This window comes from Trichechus manatus, unplaced genomic scaffold, assembly GCF_000243295.1.
Source record: "Trichechus manatus latirostris isolate Lorelei unplaced genomic scaffold, TriManLat1.0 scaffold00004, whole genome shotgun sequence".
NCBI classification, from domain to species: domain Eukaryota; kingdom Metazoa; phylum Chordata; class Mammalia; order Sirenia; family Trichechidae; genus Trichechus; species Trichechus manatus.
Window position 1 is genome coordinate 32,536,578 of NW_004443940.1, and position 18,739 is coordinate 32,555,316.

General features: G+C 40.6%; 1 protein-coding gene across 1 annotated transcript; it reads left to right on the forward strand.

Annotated features, from left to right (window-relative positions):
- Positions 1-543: 543 nt before the first annotated feature.
- On the forward strand, positions 544-15,636 carry TXNDC9 (thioredoxin domain containing 9). The gene is made up of 5 exons (XM_004369316.3): positions 544-679; positions 3,087-3,305; positions 8,047-8,165; positions 12,271-12,525; positions 15,034-15,636. The coding sequence occupies exons 2-5, from the start codon at positions 3,117-3,119 to the stop codon at positions 15,149-15,151; spliced, it is 681 nt and encodes a 226-aa protein (XP_004369373.1). The 5' UTR covers positions 544-679; positions 3,087-3,116; the 3' UTR covers positions 15,152-15,636.
- The last annotated feature ends 3,103 nt before the right edge of the window (positions 15,637-18,739 follow it).

Genomic DNA, 18,739 nt, shown 5'->3' on the forward strand with positions numbered 1-18,739 from the left:
CAGTTCCCCCAAAATCGGTTTTAATCTTTACATTTAAAGTAAGAGCAAGTTCCCAAAAATTACTATGTTAGGGAAGTCACGAGGACACCTACTAGGGTGATGAAAATGTTCTAATCTTGATCCGGGGGTGGGGTGCTATTACAGCTGTTACCTATGTAAAAACCCATCTTGCTGTGTAAGTTATACATCAATTTTTTTTTTTTTAGTGTTCAATAAACAGAGAATGGAAACGAAGATTGCGTGTCAGTCCTGAGCAAGATCGCGGCTACCTCCTTTCTGATGAAACATAATAATGACTACTGAGGGACTGACTGTCCTTAAGAAAGTCGGACAACACCAGGCTCAGTACGAAAAAACTACAACTTCCAATATACTTCGCGCCCTCTTCCGCCGGGCACATCGCCGGAAGGGAGGCAACGGATAGGAAACCACGGGTTCCGAGGTGCTCGGGGAACGGGGGCTGTTTGGGGGAAGGCGCATGCGCAGAAGCGCTTGCCGCACGTCCCGCCCCTTTCCCTCGGATGTCACAGGTTCTATCGCGAGAGTACCGGAGCCAATGAGGAGGCGGAGGCCACGGGCGGCTCTCGGCCACCGGTCGTTGCTGTGAGGCAGAAACCGTAGTGGGTCGCCTTTTGGGATACCCTGCTCCCACCCTTCTCAGGTATCACCGAGAGCTCAGGTGAGTGAGACATAGGGTGGTGTGGGAAAACCGGCCCCCTCGTCCCGGTGCTGATGGACACACCGCCGGCCCACACCCTGCTGGGGGCGGGGGAGGGGCGCGGCCCAGACCCGGGGTCCGTGCGCCTCTGGAGGCGTTGAAGTCGCGGTCCCCGGAGCGCAGCGCTCTTCTGTCCGTGTGGGCCGAGGGAGTGGTGAGGATAGTCTGCGGAAGGTACCACATGTGCAGTTACAATGAGGCGCCTTGATTGTCCTGGCAGGTCCCCGTAGGGGAACTGAGGAAATGTTAGGTAACTTGGAGACACGCTGTGTCCCTTCCATCCTTCCTGTTGGGCTGGAAAAAGGGAAGAATCAGAGGTTTGTGGTTGAAGAATGAAAGTTATGGGACTGCTAAACGATCTCTATGACCGTTTTTCCTTTCTGAATGCGGTGAACCCCTAAAACAGATATTGTTAGTCGCTTCTGTTTCCATTTATTCCAAAATTAAATTTTGGGCTCATGCTATAAAACGTCAAGGAGAAACATCCACTATGCTCCTAGTAAGAACAGGTTCTGACATACAAGTCAGTGTTCTCTGCCTCATATGGCCCCAGCGCTGACCGACGTTTTTCTTGGGAGGTAGGGGGTGGGAGGAAGTGAGGATTTCTTTATTTGAAATACCGCTTCTTTTCAACTTTATAGCATTTTAGAGGAGCTTACGATTTAGTTTTTTAAACTCAGATATAGGTATCTTTTGAAACTTAACGGCAATTTGAGTAGAAGTTGAACGCATGTTCATTGAACATTAAACAATGAACACTTGCTGTGTTCCAGGCACTGTGCTGGCTAGGTCTGGGATACAATGATGATGTCGGGTATACTTTTCAACTGCTTTTTCTGTAAAGAAAAAGGAATTACAAATGACGTTTGCAGAGAGACGATTTTTCTTCAGGTCAACAAACATTTATGGAAGGGGTCTTATGCGGGCTAGACACTGTGCCAGAAGCTGGATGAATAAGTTCACCATTTATTCAGATTTTTTAAGGTGCTTCAGTACGATACGTAAATATAGTTTACCAAGATACACAGATTCCTGCTTTGATAGGCAAATGGTAAATTTTCTTTCTATGGTATTTACCCAAAGATTCAGGTACGTAACACAGAAAATTGGCTATTTTTGGTAAAAAATAATATTCTATTTCTTCTAAAATATATATTGAGATAGATCTCCTTTTCTAATCTGAATTAGTTCTATTTTATAATATTTTGCTTGACAAAACATACTCTTTGTTAGAGTACTGTTTTATACAGGGAGCCCTTGTAGCGCGATGGTTAAGAGCTCAGCTGCTAACCAAAAGGTCGACAGTTCAGATCCCCCAGCTGTTCCTTGGAAACCCTATGAGGCAGCTCTACTCTGTCCTGTAGGGTGACTACGAGTTGGAATCCACTTAATGGCAATGGGTTTGATTTTTTGGTATTTTACACAGAGAAGTGATGATGAAGAAAATCGATATTTTTTAAAATTTTTGGAGTGTTACATTGTTTTACATCAAAGTCAAGAACACAGATTGTTATTAATACCTATATCAATTTTTGTGGCTTCATATATTTGAGTCCCTGAGTGGCACAAACCATTATGCACTCGATTCTAGATGAAAGATTGGCAGTTCAAACCCATGGGGTGCCTCAGAAGACAGGCCTGGTGATCTGCTTCTGAAAGGTCACAGCCTTGAAAACTCCATGGAGCGGTTCTACTCTGCACCCATCGGGTTGTCGTGAATCAGAATCAACTGGTGGGCAACTAACAACAACAAATATTTTGTTAGTAATGAGAGAATGGGAATGGAAACTGACATCTATGGAACCCGAGGCACTGTTCATTACATACGTTATTACTGGATCTCTTAGGGCCTAGAGACAATAATCTTACTTGAGCAGAGACCATGAAAAACATCTGCCTTTTCAGCTCTACTCTATGTTGAAGCGAAGTTTGGTATGTGTGTTTATGTGAAGACCTCAATACGGTTATACCTTACTATTTCACCGTTGTTTATGCTTTGCTTCCCTTTTCCTTTGGTAAAGAACGCTTATCGTCAGTACATATCACTAGGTGTAACTCCCACCTATTCATTTCTCTTTGGTTTGGTGATGGTCTTGAATACTTTGCTTTGGTATGGTAAAACAAACTAAATTAGAGGCATCCTGATTTTGCTGTATGTAGTTTTTGAGTGGGGTGACTGTAGCCTACTGAAAATTAAATTTTAAAACATTTAAATAAAAATCCTCAAGCCTAACATCAAGTGCTTGAGTAGCAGCAGAATACTATGTGGTATACCAATTATATACTTGCTAGATTTTTTGAGAATAGGAGGGAAAACTTTCCTTACTGTTTGTCATTTTTTTTCTAATTTTATAAATCTTCTCCCTAGCACTAAGGCTGAACTGTACCGTTTGGAAGAATGGAAGCTAATACATCTGTTGACGTGTTTTCAAAAGTCTTGGAGCATCAGTTGCTTCAGACTACCAAACTAGTGGAAGAACATCTCAATTCTGAAATTCAGAAACTGGATCAGATGGATGAGGATGAATTGGAACGCCTCAAAGAAAAGAGGCTTGAAGCCCTAAGGAAAGATCAACAGCAGAAACAAGTAACCTCTCTGCCCTGCTTTCTGAAATTGCTATAACAGTATATGCTCCTGACAACTTACATATACTGTGCTATAGTGGTTACATTTTGGTCCGCAATTTTTAGGGAATCTGGAACTGAAAGTACTTACCACTGTTAAAAATTTACTCGGAGTAAAAAAAATAAAAAGCATAAGTTAGCCTAATCGGTATATTAATCCAGAATCAAGTAAGAGAGACAGATCCTGCTCAAAATTATTTCCAGAGCTCAGATTTTTTAATTGAGGAGAGGGTGGACTAGGAGGAGCAAGGGGAGCCCTAGGAGTCAGTAGTTTCCATTTCAGGTAGCACTAAACCAAAGACCAAACCCATTGTTGTCGAGTTGATTCTGACTCATAGTGACCCCATACGGCAGAGTAGAACTGCCCCATAGGGTTTCTAAGGATCAGCTGGTGGATTCAAACTGCTGACCTTTTGGTTAGCAGTCGAGCTCTTAACCACTGTGCCACCAGAGCTCCCAGGTAGTACTAAAGCCTGTCGTAATTTAGCTGTCTCCAAAGCAGGAGTGACAAGAGCTGTAAAGCAATTTATGTTGAAGAAATTACCCAGGCATTTCCAATGTAACCTTTAATTATATGGCTTATTTATTCGAAAGAATGCATGGTGATCACAAAGTAGGTGGCCTCAGCTCTAGCCTTGTTGCTTCTTAGAACGTGTGTAATAAACTCAGTAGTTTTAGACTCTGAAAGGAATTTGTGAAATTCTGTAAATTGAATTTTTATTAAAAATTTGTTTCCATTGGTTTAAATTGCATTGAAATTCCTTACTACCTTCTTTGATTCATCTTTAGCTGGTTCCAGCTAAAACATGAGTCTGAAGAAACAAGCAAGGAGTTTTGTTTGTGCTCTGTAGCATCTCTTTGATGTGTTATACCCTCACTGTTTAGAACAATTGTTACCAAAATGAAAGAATCTTTTATATGACTGAGTTCAAATTTTTATATCTTGAGTTTTCTAAAATAGGGTATGTTATATGGTTTTGAAACCATGCTCTATTCTTTTAACAGAATGCTAATAATTAGTAAGCAGAGAACAGATTATTGAAATTTAAGGACTTAAGATAGTACTGTATATGATTGGCTGTGAGTCGGAATCAGCTTAACAGCAGTGGGTTGTTTTTTTTTTTTTGTATATGATTAGACTCCGCCACAAACTCGTATTTTGTGATCACAGTTAAGTACACTGCTAGTTGCTAATGCCCAACTGAAAAAAAGATAGTCATAGCCATGATCAAAACCAAACCCACTGCTGCCGAGTTGATTCCAACTCATAGCAACCCTATAGAACAGAGTAGAACTGGCCCATAGGGCTTCCAAGGCTGTAATCTTTATGGAAGTAGACTGCCATGTCTTTCTCCCACAATAGCTATAATATGTTTGTAGAGAGACTGAACCTATCTGATGTGCAGTGAGGAACATACATTAATTAAACAATGCCTCAAATGAAGTCAGCAATTCACAATAGTCTACATATTTGTAATTAAAAATCAACTGAGATAGGCATACTTTGGGCCTTTTTTTATTAGTAACATATAAAGTGATTTAAGAGGAATTTGTCATGGAGTAACTCAGTCATATTTTAGGACTTCTATTGCATTTTAACACGATTTTTATTAAAATGTTTTCTGAGGAAATAGGCAAGAAGAAGCCTTAGTGGTTTGTAAAGGTACTCTTTTTGAAAGAGTTGTGTAGATTATATAGTAATTTATATTTTTTCTGATCCACAAGGGTACTGGAGAAATCAGACATGAAGTGACATGTTATCTTGTGCGGTCGAGTCAATTCCGACTCATGGCGACCCCATGTGTTACAGAGTAGAACTGTTACATAGGGTTCTCTTGGCTGTAATCTTTATGGAAGCAGATCGCCAGGCCTTTTCTTCTGCAGTGCCACAGGGTAGGTTTGAACCACCAACCCTTTGGTTAGCAGCTGAGTGGAAACCAACATACTTAGCACTTTGTAGCCCTTCACTGATTTATAGTCCTCTGTCAGCCAAGCCCCCTCCTATTGTTAGGAGGGCTGGAGATGTAGCACTCAGTAAAGAGCAGAGGGGCGAGGAGAGAAATAGGAAGACCCCAACAGAGGCTCTTGGGTAATATCCTCTCAGAGCCAGGTGCTACCCAGCTGTCACTATCTCAGGTAGGACCAGGCTGCATTGTTGTCTGTGCCTGTCCTGGTTTGATTCCATTCAGCAGACACCTGCAGAGCACATGCTGTATGGAAGGAGCTGTGCGTAGGGTACAGGGGTATGGTGAGTGTCTTAGGGAGATGCCAAGTGTTGGTGAAGGATCAGAGTGGGCTTGCCCACTCAGGAACTTGGAGAGGTTCAGGTATTCAATCTGTTGTGTAAACACTTGACAATAAAAAAATGAAATATCGGCCTTTTAAAAAATGAAAGAAAGATCTTTTATAAAAAGAGTACATATCCTTGGAGAATCAAAAAAGGAGTCACAAAATGTCACATGTCATTGAGGAATTGTATTTGAGAGTTTGTACTGTTTTTAGAAGCTTTACCACGGAGATATCACATAAAAAGAAGATATCAGGGCCTCCTATGAACATCAGCTTATTGTAAGCCAGTGTGAAATGGCTTACGGCCAGACTGTTAACTGCAGCCCAGGTCATGTTAGCTGAAGGCCAGAGAGAGGAGGGGATGGCACTCCTGTCTCTTCCTGCTTGGACTGTTTTTGCAGTGCTTCCTTCACACCTCTGCCACATCTTAAAAGGACATGGACAGATTAGAGTGTTTCCAAAGAAGGACAATGAGGAGCAGGATGTCTAGAAATCTTTTCATATGAGAAACAGTAAAAAGGAACTAGAAATGTTCAGTTTGGAGAAGGGAAGACTTAGGCAAGGTGGGATATTTGAAGGGCCGACACATAAAAAAAGCTATTAGAACTTTTCTCTCTAATCTTAAATCCAAGCTGGAATCCAAAGACCAAAGGTATGGAGATATTGCAGTTCAGTGTGTGAAGACCTTTCTAAATATTAGAGAATGTGTGTACCAATGTTTTTTTAAGGGAGTGCCAAACACTGCTCCAGGCCTTTTCAGGTAGGTAGTCTCACTTCCATTTTCACAACCCAATGACATAGTTACCTTATCATCCCCACTTTACAGATGAGGAAGTTGAGACTCACAAAGGGTATTAGATTTCATAGCCTAGTAAGTGGTAGAACAGGCATTCAGACCCTTGCCCTCTGCCTGCAAACCCAGTGTTCTTTTTTAGTAAAACCAGCTGGCTAAAAAAAGCAAATGAGTTTCCAGTTAAGGTGATAAGCTTCCATCACAGGAACGGTTCAAGAAACTGCAAGGTCAGGCATGGTTGATTGGTTGATAAAGGATCCCTGTATTGATTTGGGGAGTTGGATTAGATGACTTGTGATGTCTATTTCCAGACACCATGTGAGTAGACAACCCTTCCTTCCTAGGACACTGCCCATTTGTGGCCAGTGTAGAAGAGTTACCTGCCTCTTTGAGGCAGTCGTCCAAAGCAAACAGGACTCCCAAGAGTCAGAGCTGCTGTTATATCCCCCTTCCCCTGCAACTACCATTATTTCATAAGTATTTTCCCCCTTTTTTTTAATTTTTATTGTTGAGAATATACACAGCAGAACATGCACCAATTCAACAATTCCTATGTGTACAATTCAGTGACATTGATTATATTCTTTAAGTTGTGCAGCCATTCTCACCCTCCTCTGAGTTGTTCCCCCCATTAACATAAACTTACTGCCCCCTAAGTTTTCTATCTAATCTTTTGGGTTGCTGTTGTCAGTTTGATCCCATATAAAAAAACAATCCCATTGCTGTTGGGTCGATTCCACTCATAGCAACTCTGTAGGACAGAGTAGAACTGCCCCCATAGGGTTACCAAGGCTGTAAATCTTTATAGGAGCAGACTTCCACATCTTTTTCCCACGGAGCAGGGCAGTGGGTTTGAACCACTGACCTTTTGGTTAGCAGCCAAGCATTTAACTACTGTGTCACTAGGGCTCCTTCAAACCTATATACATAGATCTTACAAGAGCACAGTGCTCAAGGCAGACATTCTTTGCTAGTTAAGCTGAATGATTGTTTGGTTTTAAGAAGACTTGAGGGGACATTTTTTATTTAAGGTTTAAATAGTATCTCAGAGCAATAGTTTTCAGGATTCATCTAGCCTCCATGTATCCAGAAAGTCCAGATTCCATGAGAATTTGAAATTCTGTTCTTCATTTTCTCCTTTTGATCAGGATTCTTCTATAGAATCTTTGATCAAATTTTTCAGTAATGGTAGCTGGGCACCATCCAGTTCTTCTGGTCTCATGGCCAAGATGAGTATTATTTTTAAAAGCATTATAGTAACTTGGATCATATGCTTCTGGTTTTAGTTAAAGAGTGCAAAGAAATTAAGTGGATACTTACACTCTAAGTCCCTCGAGTCTAAATTTTTATTTTGGAAGTTATGAGAAAACAAATGTTTTAAGCTACCGAGACAGATGATTTTCTTCAATCTAAGCCCTGTTGTGGAACCTGGTCAGTGCCCATAGGCTATAGTTTTGCATTGTCTTTAGAAACAGGACAGTAAACCACTAAAGTGAATTCATTTCTCAGTAAGAAATACCAACTTCATTGCAAAATATCATGTTGATTCAGTCACTGAAATGTAAAGCAGTACTGAAAGGTTTATTTCAAATGTGTAATGTTTCACTTCTCTCCAAATTAGGAATGGCTTTCTAAAGGACATGGAGAATACAGAGAAATCCCTAGTGAGAGAGACTTTTTTCAAGAAGTTAAAGAGAGTAAAAAAGTGGTTTGTCATTTCTACAGAGATACAACATTCAGGTAATTTCATATCCTTTAGGGATTTTTTTTTTTTTAACGTGATATTTAGCTAGAGATACACTGAACTTAATTAACAAAAATAAATGGTATACTTCACTGTGCTAGAAATCAGTGCATTGAAGTTAAGCAATTGATATTTTAAAAATTAACATAAACCAGTGCAATACAAAAGTATAAATGAACATTATTGAAAATCAAGAATATTCCCATGTAAATGGCCTATGTTTTCTGAATTGTATTTTCACTGTTGTTGTTTGTTGCTGTGGAATCCATTCCAGCTCACGGCAACCCCGTGTGTACAGGGTAGAACTGCTCCATAGGGTTTTCAAGGCCATGACCTTCAAGAAGCAGATCTCTAGGCCTGTCTTCCAAGGCATCTCTGGGTGGGTTTGAACCGCCAACCTTTTGACTAGCAGTCAAGCACTTAACCTTTGCACCACCTAGGGACTCCATGTTTTCACTACCTAACTTTAAAAACATCCTGGAAATGTACACTTAAAATTTTTATCAGTGCAAAAATAATTTTTTCTGCTTTATTTTTTTTACGATTATGGTATAGCCAAGATGTTGGAGATGGGGGCCAACAGCCTTTCAGAGTTGGTGTTCATTCAGTCAGTCCTTCTTGCCAGCAACTCTGATGGGAAGACAATGGCTTGACCAAGCCTTTTACCAGAAACATAGTCGAGACTGCCAGGCTTAGGTAGAAGGAGAAGAACATGATTTTGGTTACACTAACCCAATTCTGTAAACCTCTCTAAGGTGGTAGATCCCTTGTAAAATGAAAATACCCTAGAAGATGTTATATCTTAAACCAGAGACTCAAGCTTTTTTTTTTTCTGGCCTACAAATTTCATTAGTTGATTAGTTTGCAACATTTAAAGATTTGGAAATACCCAATGTTTTAAAAATCCAGATTTCTGAAACTTTTTTAAGTAGAACATTTGTTCGTGGCAGACCTGGATTCAGATTAGAACGTTTGTCCGTGGCAGACCTGGGTCCAGATTAGAACGTTTCTCCGTGGCAGACCTGGGTCCAGATTAGAACGTTTCTCCGTGGCAGACCTGGGTCCAGATTAGAACGTTTGTTCGTGGCAGACCTGGGTCCAGATAAGAACGTTTGTTCGTGGCAGACCTGGGTTCAGTATGACAGAGCTTTCTGTTGTTCAGTAGCAGCTGCCCCTGCAGGACGGACAGACATTTCCGTGTAGAGTCTGCATTGCTCACTGTTGTCTCAGCTCTGCTGTCTTCTGCCGTTTATATGGCCTGTCTAGGCCTTGTCTTAGCCTCACTACCCAACAGCCTGGTTATTAGTTAATGTCTTTTCGGGATTGATTAGGATTCACTGACTAAGAGAATAGAAATGAGAGAGAATAGTGAGATCTCCTGTAAGGAAGAGTGGCGGGAGGGGTTGGGAAGGTAGAAGGCTATCCCAGAAACCTTCTGCCCTCATAGTTCACTAAATCATCTCACACTGGCACAAATTCCTTAAGATGCCAACCTCCAACAAATGATCATGTGATATATTGATGCCATATTAACATGTAAGATTGATAATAATTGTTTGTTTGTTGATCATATGTCTTCCCCCAGTGGATTGGATTTCATGAAGGCAGAGAGTTTGCCGATACTGTGACCTACTGTGCCTGAATGCCTAGCCCTAGAGTAAAGCCTAACACTTAGTAGCTGTTCAGGACATGTATTTGATGGGTGGTTAAACTGTGTAGCACCAGGAGTACTTTGCCTTCAAACAAAACGAAAAAATTCAAATCATTCAGTTAATGTATATGTACATATGCACAAAGGGGGATGAAAAGTTTCACGTACGTTCTTTCTGGAACATTCAGAAAAACCCTTTGATATAGGTGTTGTAGTTCCTACATTTCGTGTGTGGAAACCAAGGCATGGAGAGGGTAAGCAACTCACTCAGTATCACTCAGCTATTAAAAAATAAAAGAGGAGTTTGAACCCCAGTTTTAAGCCTAGTGCTATTTTAACTACATCACGACTGCTGCTTCTGGATTTTTTTTACTGGATTAATTCATTGACAAATGGTACAATCTTAAACTTATTTAAAATAGGTCCCTTACTCCAGTTGAAGTATGGAGTTGATTTCTGTACAAATTTTGGGGAATGTATTTTTCGTTTAAAAGTTCATTTATCATTTTTATGAGCTTCATTCAAAAACCATTTTTGATTTGTTCTCCATCATCGTTTTTCACATGCCTAAAATCCAGGGCTTCAAGCCAGTTCTGCCCGGTTCAGTCATGGCCGAGGAATCGTCACCAGAACAGACCCCAGAATTTTTAAAATTTGGGTGATTTGCCACAGTACCCAGAATGGGAAAAATTACGGGTTGAAGCCCAGCTAGAAACTTAATCTCCCTCTTAGGAAACTAGGGCAGGGTATGTGTTGCATAGCAACTAAATCTCTTGCCCTCGAATTTTGAGCAGATTCAGAAACAGTGCTGCCCCACTCAAGGATGGTGATGCCTCCTCGAAGATGGCGGCCGACCCCACCACTTTGTGTGTCGCTCTTCACAGTCCTGCCTATAAACCAGTCTTATGCAACAGGCTCCTGAAAGGGCTCACTATGCCTCTTCCAGGTCTCCCATTCCAGGGCTTCGACCCATAATTTTTCCCATTCCAGGTGAATGACGAATCACCCAAATTGTAAAATTTCACTTCGTTGGCTGTGACTGAACCAGTTTGAAGCCCTGCTAAAATCTCATTAGTGGACTGCATGGGTGCTGTATGAAAAGATTCCTGCGGGGGAAAGTAATGAGACATCAAGGTGTTAAACTTTTGCTAGACCCCAGCCTAGTTCAGGAAAAACCACTCCAAGTAATACACAGAAAAAGCTCACTACTGAAAATGACCACGAAGCATTTGGTCTCTCAGTCATCTAAAGCAATAGTTCTCAGACATTATTGGGCACAAGAATAACCTCCATGTTTCCTGACTCCACTCCCAGAGAGTTTTGATTTGTCTGTATATTTTGTGAAAGTTGATTGTAATGAACACCTAGGGTTAAGAACCACTGGTCTAAAAGATTGTTACAACAGTCTGTTTCTGAAGAGCTAGAGGATTGACCGGTTTGGCACAAATAAATCTTAATTTAAAGAAAATATCACTTCCATTTTTTTCTTCAATAGAAAGTGACTTAATAAAAATTACTATCAATATTTTTCATTTCTTTAGAACCATAATGGCCATATTTACTTAAAGATTATTAGTAGCCTTAACCTTGATGTACTTTTGACTGACAGGTGCATAGGTAAAAATAAAACGTTCCTTCTCACCATTCAGTCCTTCCTAATGGACCTCCAAATATGACATCCAGCGTATGTTTCCTTTTCTTACAGTTCTCTTCTGGGTTCTGTCAGATTGTGATTTATCCCACTTCAAGCTCCCCATGGAGATACCAGGAAACATGCCTAGGGAGATGGCAGTCTTAATTAAATTTTTGTTCTCATTGCCAACATGACAACTTCGTGAACCTCTATATTACTAAGGGATATATTTAATACTTTGTTCTTTATAAATATCATTAGGGCAGATAAGACTTTCTGGACTGCTAGATGGTTTTTCCACCTCATAACTGAGCAGCTGACTTGGTCACCAGCTGCTCCGTGGGAGAGGAGGCCAGGCAGTCTGCTCCTGTGAAGAGTACAGTCTGGAAAACCCTGTCGGGCAGTTGCGGTCTGTCACACAGGGTTGCTGGGAGTCGGAATCAACGCGACGGCACACAGCAGCCACCACCTGTGGGATGGAAATGAGTGAGGTCATCTGACACAGGCATAGGGTGGCTGCTTAACTGTAAGACTCAAACAAGAACTATAAAGATAGATGTATCCTACTGGTTAAGCACTGGAGTATAACCAAAAGGCTGGCAGTTCAAACCCACCGAGAGGCACCTTAGAGGTAAGCCCTGGCAGTCTGCTTCCAAAAGGTCACAACCTTGAAAACCCTATGGAGTGCAGTTCTAATCTGCGCACTTGGAGTCACCATGAGTCAGAATCGACTCAATGGTAGCTAACAACAATATTTGTTTGAAAAATAAAAGAAATCCGTTGTTTGAGCTTTTGAATTTCTATTTTGTTGTTACAGATGTAAAATAATAGACAGGCATTTGGCGATACTGTCCAAGAAACATCTCGAGACCAAATTCTTGAAGCTGAATGTGGAAAAAGCACCTTTCCTTTGTGAGAGACTTCGTATCAAAGTCATTCCCACACTAGCACTGGTAAAAGATGGGAAAACACAAGATTATGTTGTTGGATTTACTGATCTCGGAAATACAGATGACTTCACCACAGAAACTTTAGAATGGAGGCTCGGTTGTTCTGATATTCTTAATTACAGGTAACTTTTGAAAAAGAATAGATTTATTTAATTCATTATTTTAGTTTAATTCATATCCTCTGTTAACGTTTTTAGAGAGGATTTTTATGAAATTAAGACCTTTTGGCTAAGAAGTAGAAAATTTTTCCCAAAAGAAAAGCATGTTTTTTAAAGTGTACATTATGAGCAGGACCTCACAGCAAGAGTTAATGGAAGCAAGAGTCAATGTGTAGATAAAACTGAGTCTTGGAGTACGCCTCGCTCCAAAAGTTTTCAGCCTAATGTATCTTACTGAAACTCAGTCTGTATTAATCTGGAAATCCAAAATGACACTCCAGAGTTGAATCTTTGCCAGTATGCTAAGTTACTTAAATTGATTTCAATTTAAATGATTCTGTTTGGTGAAATAAAAATTAAAAGCACACTACTACAAAGAAGCTTGTATTTTAAAACATTAGGTTTTTAATATAGATACTCCTGTCTCAATTGTAGAATCTAATAGAATTTTTTTTTAAAGTTTGTGCGCTTAAATTACTTACTGAGGGGAACAATTTCAGTTTGAAAACAAATCTAAAATCCAGCTTCCATCTTCATTCATCTGTTTGCCCACTTCTCCAGGCAGACAATTTATCTGTGATTCGAGAAATCAGAGCATATCACCTTGTGTTTTGTGCCTGTTCTTAACTTGCAAAAATAACAGGAAAAATTGTATAATTATTGTTCATGGTCAACAGTGCCTTTAAATAAGTAGAAAGTTCTGTCATTTTTTTCTCTCCCCATGCTCCACCGCCTCCTCCTTGTTCTCTGCATTCCTTCTAGACGTACCTAAACCATTCATGTGTTGTAGAAACTGGCTTTAAAAGTGTTGGGTTTTGTTTTCTTAATATTAACATAAAATACTGTATTTATTAAATAAAATTAAATATTTTGAAGTAATTTCAAACATTAAAAAGTTGCAAACCTAATAGAAATAATTCCCATATACCCTTCACCCACATTCCCCAATCTTAAATTTTTTGTATTTGTTTTGTCATTCTCTTTCTATATACATATAAAATTTTTTTAGAGCTACTCGAGTGGAAGTTATATATGTGGTGTCCCTTTACTCCTAAATACTTCCACGTGCATGTCCTAAGAATAAGGATGTTTTCTTATATAGCCACAGTACAATTATTAATACAGGAAATTAGCATTGATACTATATCTAATCTTTAGACCTTATTCAAATTTTGCCAGTTGCCCCAGTAATGTCCTCCACACCTGAGAAATCTGTAGCATTTCATTATTGGTGCATTTAGTTTCCATTAACCTGGAACAATTCACTAACCTTTCTTTGTTTATCAGGACTTTGACATTTTTGAACAGTACAGGCTAGTTCAGAATTGACTCAAAGGCATCTAACAACAAAACAACCTAGTTATTTTGTAGAACAGCCCTCAGTCTGGATTTGCCTAATGTTCCCTGAAGATTATATCAGCTTCTGCGTTCTGGGCAGGCATACTATGAAAGTGATGTTGTAGCCTTCTCAGTACCTCTTATCAAGAGGCATATGATGTCAGTTTGTCTCATTTCTGGGAGTGATAACTTTGAGCAGTAGTTCAGCCAGTTGTCGACCAGACTAAATGGTAATTTAATGAAGACTTTTTCTATCTCCCACATTTATTTATATCTGTATGGTGTATGGATCATTTTATCCATTGGGTTACAGTCTGTTAGTATTACTATTTACAATGAAGCTCAAATTGTTTCAGACTTGGCCAGTGAGAGCGCCCTTCAAGCTGTTGTCTCTGTCCTTTTGACATGTCCCCATAATTCTCTGAGCAGTTCCTTTCTGGTGCATACAAGATGTTTTAAGGGGGTTCATGCTGTACTCTCCCTGGAATTGGCTATTTCTCAGAGGAGCCATGATGCCTTTCAGTGGCAGATGATATTTGGAAACCAAAATCTGGGTGCTAGGAATAGTCCCCAACATATTTTTAAATGAAGAAATTGTCACATTTTATTTTTTTCTCAAGCATCACTGAAAAGGGTTTCATACCAATTCCAAGTTAATGATAATGAATTCCACAAGTGTTGTTGATCTCTGTTGAGATCTAAACATTAAGAGATGTTAAAAAAGATCAAACAGATCATAACAGGCTATCAGTAATAGGGTAGCACTGTCTTGTGTCATTCTTACAGGAAAAAGAATATCTAATACAAGGTCAGTGTATCCAGAACAAATGAAACCAAAATGCTTTTTTACTTTTTTCTGTGCTTTTTGGTCAGAAATTTTGTTGGCACATCCTGTCAAATGGCTATCAGTCATTAATGATAAAAGGGGAAATAAAACATTGATTTAAAACATTTAGTATAAAATACGGTTTATAACTATTAACCATCAGTATGAATGTTATACCTCTTCCCTAATACTAACATTTTAAAGAAATTTTAGGTTAAGTGAGAAAGATAAGTTTTTATATAATTTAGTTTACCAGCTGTACTAAATCATAAAGAATAAAATGCTTTTCAAATCTGCTTTATTTTTAGTGGAAATTTAATGGAGCCACCATTTCAGAGCCAAAAGAAATTTGGAACAAACTTCACAAAGCTGGAAAAGAAAACTATCCGAGGAAAGAAATACGATTCAGACTCTGATGATGATTAGAGTTTAATTATAACTCTTTGTAAATCGTCTTTTGATTTCTGCCTATTTCAGATTTAGATGTGTTTTCTAAAATCTGTTGATTTCGATACACTGTTCACCTAATGCTCATATTCTGAAGTTTTATACAGTTGCATCACGTTGAAATACATCTTTGATATTTTCTGTGTGGAGATTATGTTTAAGGTGAGGAAGACTCCTGAGTTCTTACATTCTATGGGAAGGGTCTGGATTCTCTATTTTTGAGATTGATTTTATCACAATACGATTCTTAGTTTTTATATCATTCGCATATGTGTTTTTAATCTACTGAACTGGAAATAGAAATTCAGCGGACTATTTCAGGACTAATTCTTAAGCAGCATTATTTACTTTATACAGTAGATCAAATAACATTTACTACTATAACACTGTACTTGTAAATTAGTTGTAAGCACTCTTCACTTCTAGAATATTTTTAAATAACTGTAGAGAACTGCATATTTATTGATTCTGTATGCTGTATGTTGATGCTGAATTAACTGATTACAGCAGAGAGCTATTTCAGGTTGTGAATGTACTGCCTTATTTAAAGGGTACTAAGTGCTTGTATTTTAAGACATACATTAAAAACTAATCAGGCTGCGTTTTTGGAATGGTAGCATGAGGAAGTCTGCAGACTCCTCAGTAAAACAGCAACTTGTAGAAATTGTTTAAAAAAGCCACTAATGTCTTTAGAAATTGTCATAAGAGCATGCAGCAAACAGAAAAACATTTATTCAAGAAAATATACTAAATCTTGGTTAGAACTGAGAGTCTGTGACATTTGAGCCATGACCCCATGCCCTGTCTCCCAGCTCAGTGAAATGGAAACTCTTCCAGGCAAGTGCAGCCAGTAACACAGGGCTCCCTTTCCCTCTAGCTCTCAGTCCAGGACTGCGCTTTCCCCTGAGAGGAGCAAACTGGTAGCATTCCTCATCCCACTCCCAGCTCGGTGTTGCAGAAGCTCTATTCCAGGCAGGAGCAGCAGATCTGGAGCCCCGTTCCTCCACCTTGTGAGGCAGACTCTGTCCCATGCATGACAGACTAAAGATAATGGATCCCAATTGCCCTTCCCCAGCTCACTCAGAATGGAGGTTCCATGCAAGGAAAGGTAAGCAGAAAAGACGAGGGGCCACCACACAGCACCCTATTAATAGACCAGGGGTATCACTCCTAGGGAAGGTGGCTAATGTTTCTACTACAAGCTCTGGAGCAATGGCACACCAGTTTTGCCCAGTGGAAGAGGCAGGCCGTAAAAACAGAGCTCTGTAGTACTCCCTGGAGCCCTGGTGGCACAGTGGTTAAGAGCTTGGCTGCTAACCAGAAGGTTGGCAGTTCGAATCCACCAGCTGCTCCTTGGAAACGCTATGGGGCAGTTCTACTCTGTCCTATAGGGTCACTAAGAGTCAAAATCAACTCGATGGCAACGGATTTTGTTTTTCAGGTAATACTCCCTGAGGGAATTGATTTTTATTTAGAACAGAGTGAGGGAGAGGAAATTCAAGCCTAAGGGTGCTCCTGAAAATAAAAGAGATTTTGGTGGTGAACAATTAGAGGAGACAGGTAGCTCCATTATAGCAACAAGCAAAAGAGTAGACCAGTGAGAAGTTTAATAGAGCCAGAGAAATGAGCTAGGAAGAGTCCTCATAGAATCAGAGCAAGTCTCAAAGACTACTGCACAGGGGCCTAAATTTAATTAAACTCTGGAACAGTTTATGCCCCAGGTCACTGTCAAGAACAATAGAATGATCAGCTGTCAGTTGGTGCTCACAGCAGGATGTGGTAACATAGAGGCAGGCCACCTATAGCCTTCGCAAGTAGATGAGGGAAAGAAACAGTACAAGGAAGCCCTGCTAAAAGCACTGTTCTTGCCAGTAGGGGAGGATTCAGGCTGACTGCACACACACAGGCTGCACCCTCTGAGGAGCAACATGAGCTGCCCACATCAGGGTATGTGGACGTCACTGAAATAGTCCAGCTAGGCCACTAAAGGACAAGCAAACAGCAAGTCCCAGGGCAAGGGAAGGATGAGCATCCAAAGCTACTATGATACATTATCTAAAATGTCTAGTTTTCAACAAAAAGTTACAAGGCATGCAAAGAAACAGGAAAGTGGGGCCCAAACACAAGAAAAAAACCAGTAGAAACTGTGAGTGCCTAGATGTTGGATTAAGGAGCTGTAAAATTGGCAGGGCAGAGGCATGTTACATCCTCTGCCTTCACAAGGGGGCAGGAGAATCATGATTAGCATCAGCCTAAGGCTGATTTCTAGGAGGCATGGTCAGATATACCTCTATTCTCAATTTTTTTTTTTTTTTTTTTTTTTTTTTACTAATTCTGACGCCAACTGTCCCTCCCAAGAACTCTGCTTCTCTCCTGGTTTCGATAATTTGTTGCAGTGCCCACACAGAACTCACAAGCAATACTTGGCAATGATGAGGTTTATTAGGGAAGTAATGGGTTACAGTTCAAGTTCAGGAACACTTAGGATACAGTCCCTTGATCAGGACAGCCTCTTCTCAGCCATGCTGCAGCCAAGCCTCTCTCTGGCCCTCATCCCCTCAGCCTGGTCTCTGCCCTGCTCAGGCAAGTGTTTACAAAGCTCTTTAGCTCCACTAAGAAGTGACCGAGGGCACCCCAGTCTGCCAGTAAGCGTCCTGCCAGGCTTGTGGTTATGCTGCCTTTGCTGCTGCCACTTCTCTGCCACTACTTCTTACCATCTGTCACTGTCTCTGGTGTTACAGCTCTTTCTTTCTCCTGGGTCCAAAGGACACACTCCACTCCCAAATCTTCTTTCTTGATGGTCGTGAGGCCCCCTCTTTCTGCCTCTGGGATGGTTTATTTTAAGCCTAGTGTGATTGTTATGCACCTTATTTACATTATTAGCAAGCTATCCAATCCCCTTGGTGGGCCACAAGCACCTCTTTTTGCATACTCCCACCCAATCATTTGGTGGGAGATACAAGACTATGGCAAGAAAGGCAATATAAAAGTGACCCATCATACCACAGGACAATCCCTGGCTCTGTCAATAAGTGCCTGGGGGCACCCCACTCCACCAGTAAGCCTCAGCCCAAAGTCACCCAGCCCTCTACCTCCATGGGTCGTGGTTCATGGAGCCTAGCTCTGCCTACAAGTGCCTGGAGGCGCCTTACTCTGCCAGCAAGCCTCTTGCCTGAAGGCACTCAGCTTTCTTGCTCTGTGGGCCAGGAAGCCCACCGCACCATCTCCTGCCAGTCTCCTGGTTCTGCTGCCACCACTACTTCTCACCATCTCTCACCTTCTCTGGTGTTACAGCTCTCTCACTCTGTCTCCTGGGTCTAAGAAAGTTCCCAGTACAGGGACCCCAGGTCCAAAAGACATGCTCCACTCCCAGCTTTTCTTTCTTGATGGTCATCAGGTCCTCTCCTCTGACTTCTGGGATGGCTCATTTTAAGCCTTAGCGGGATGGCAAAACTGACCAATTTCCTCATTAGAGTTCCATACAATATATTTGCTTATCCCACCCCCACAAAGGTGCCATGCACCTTATTTACATTATTAGCAAGCTGTCCAGTCCCCTTGGTGGGC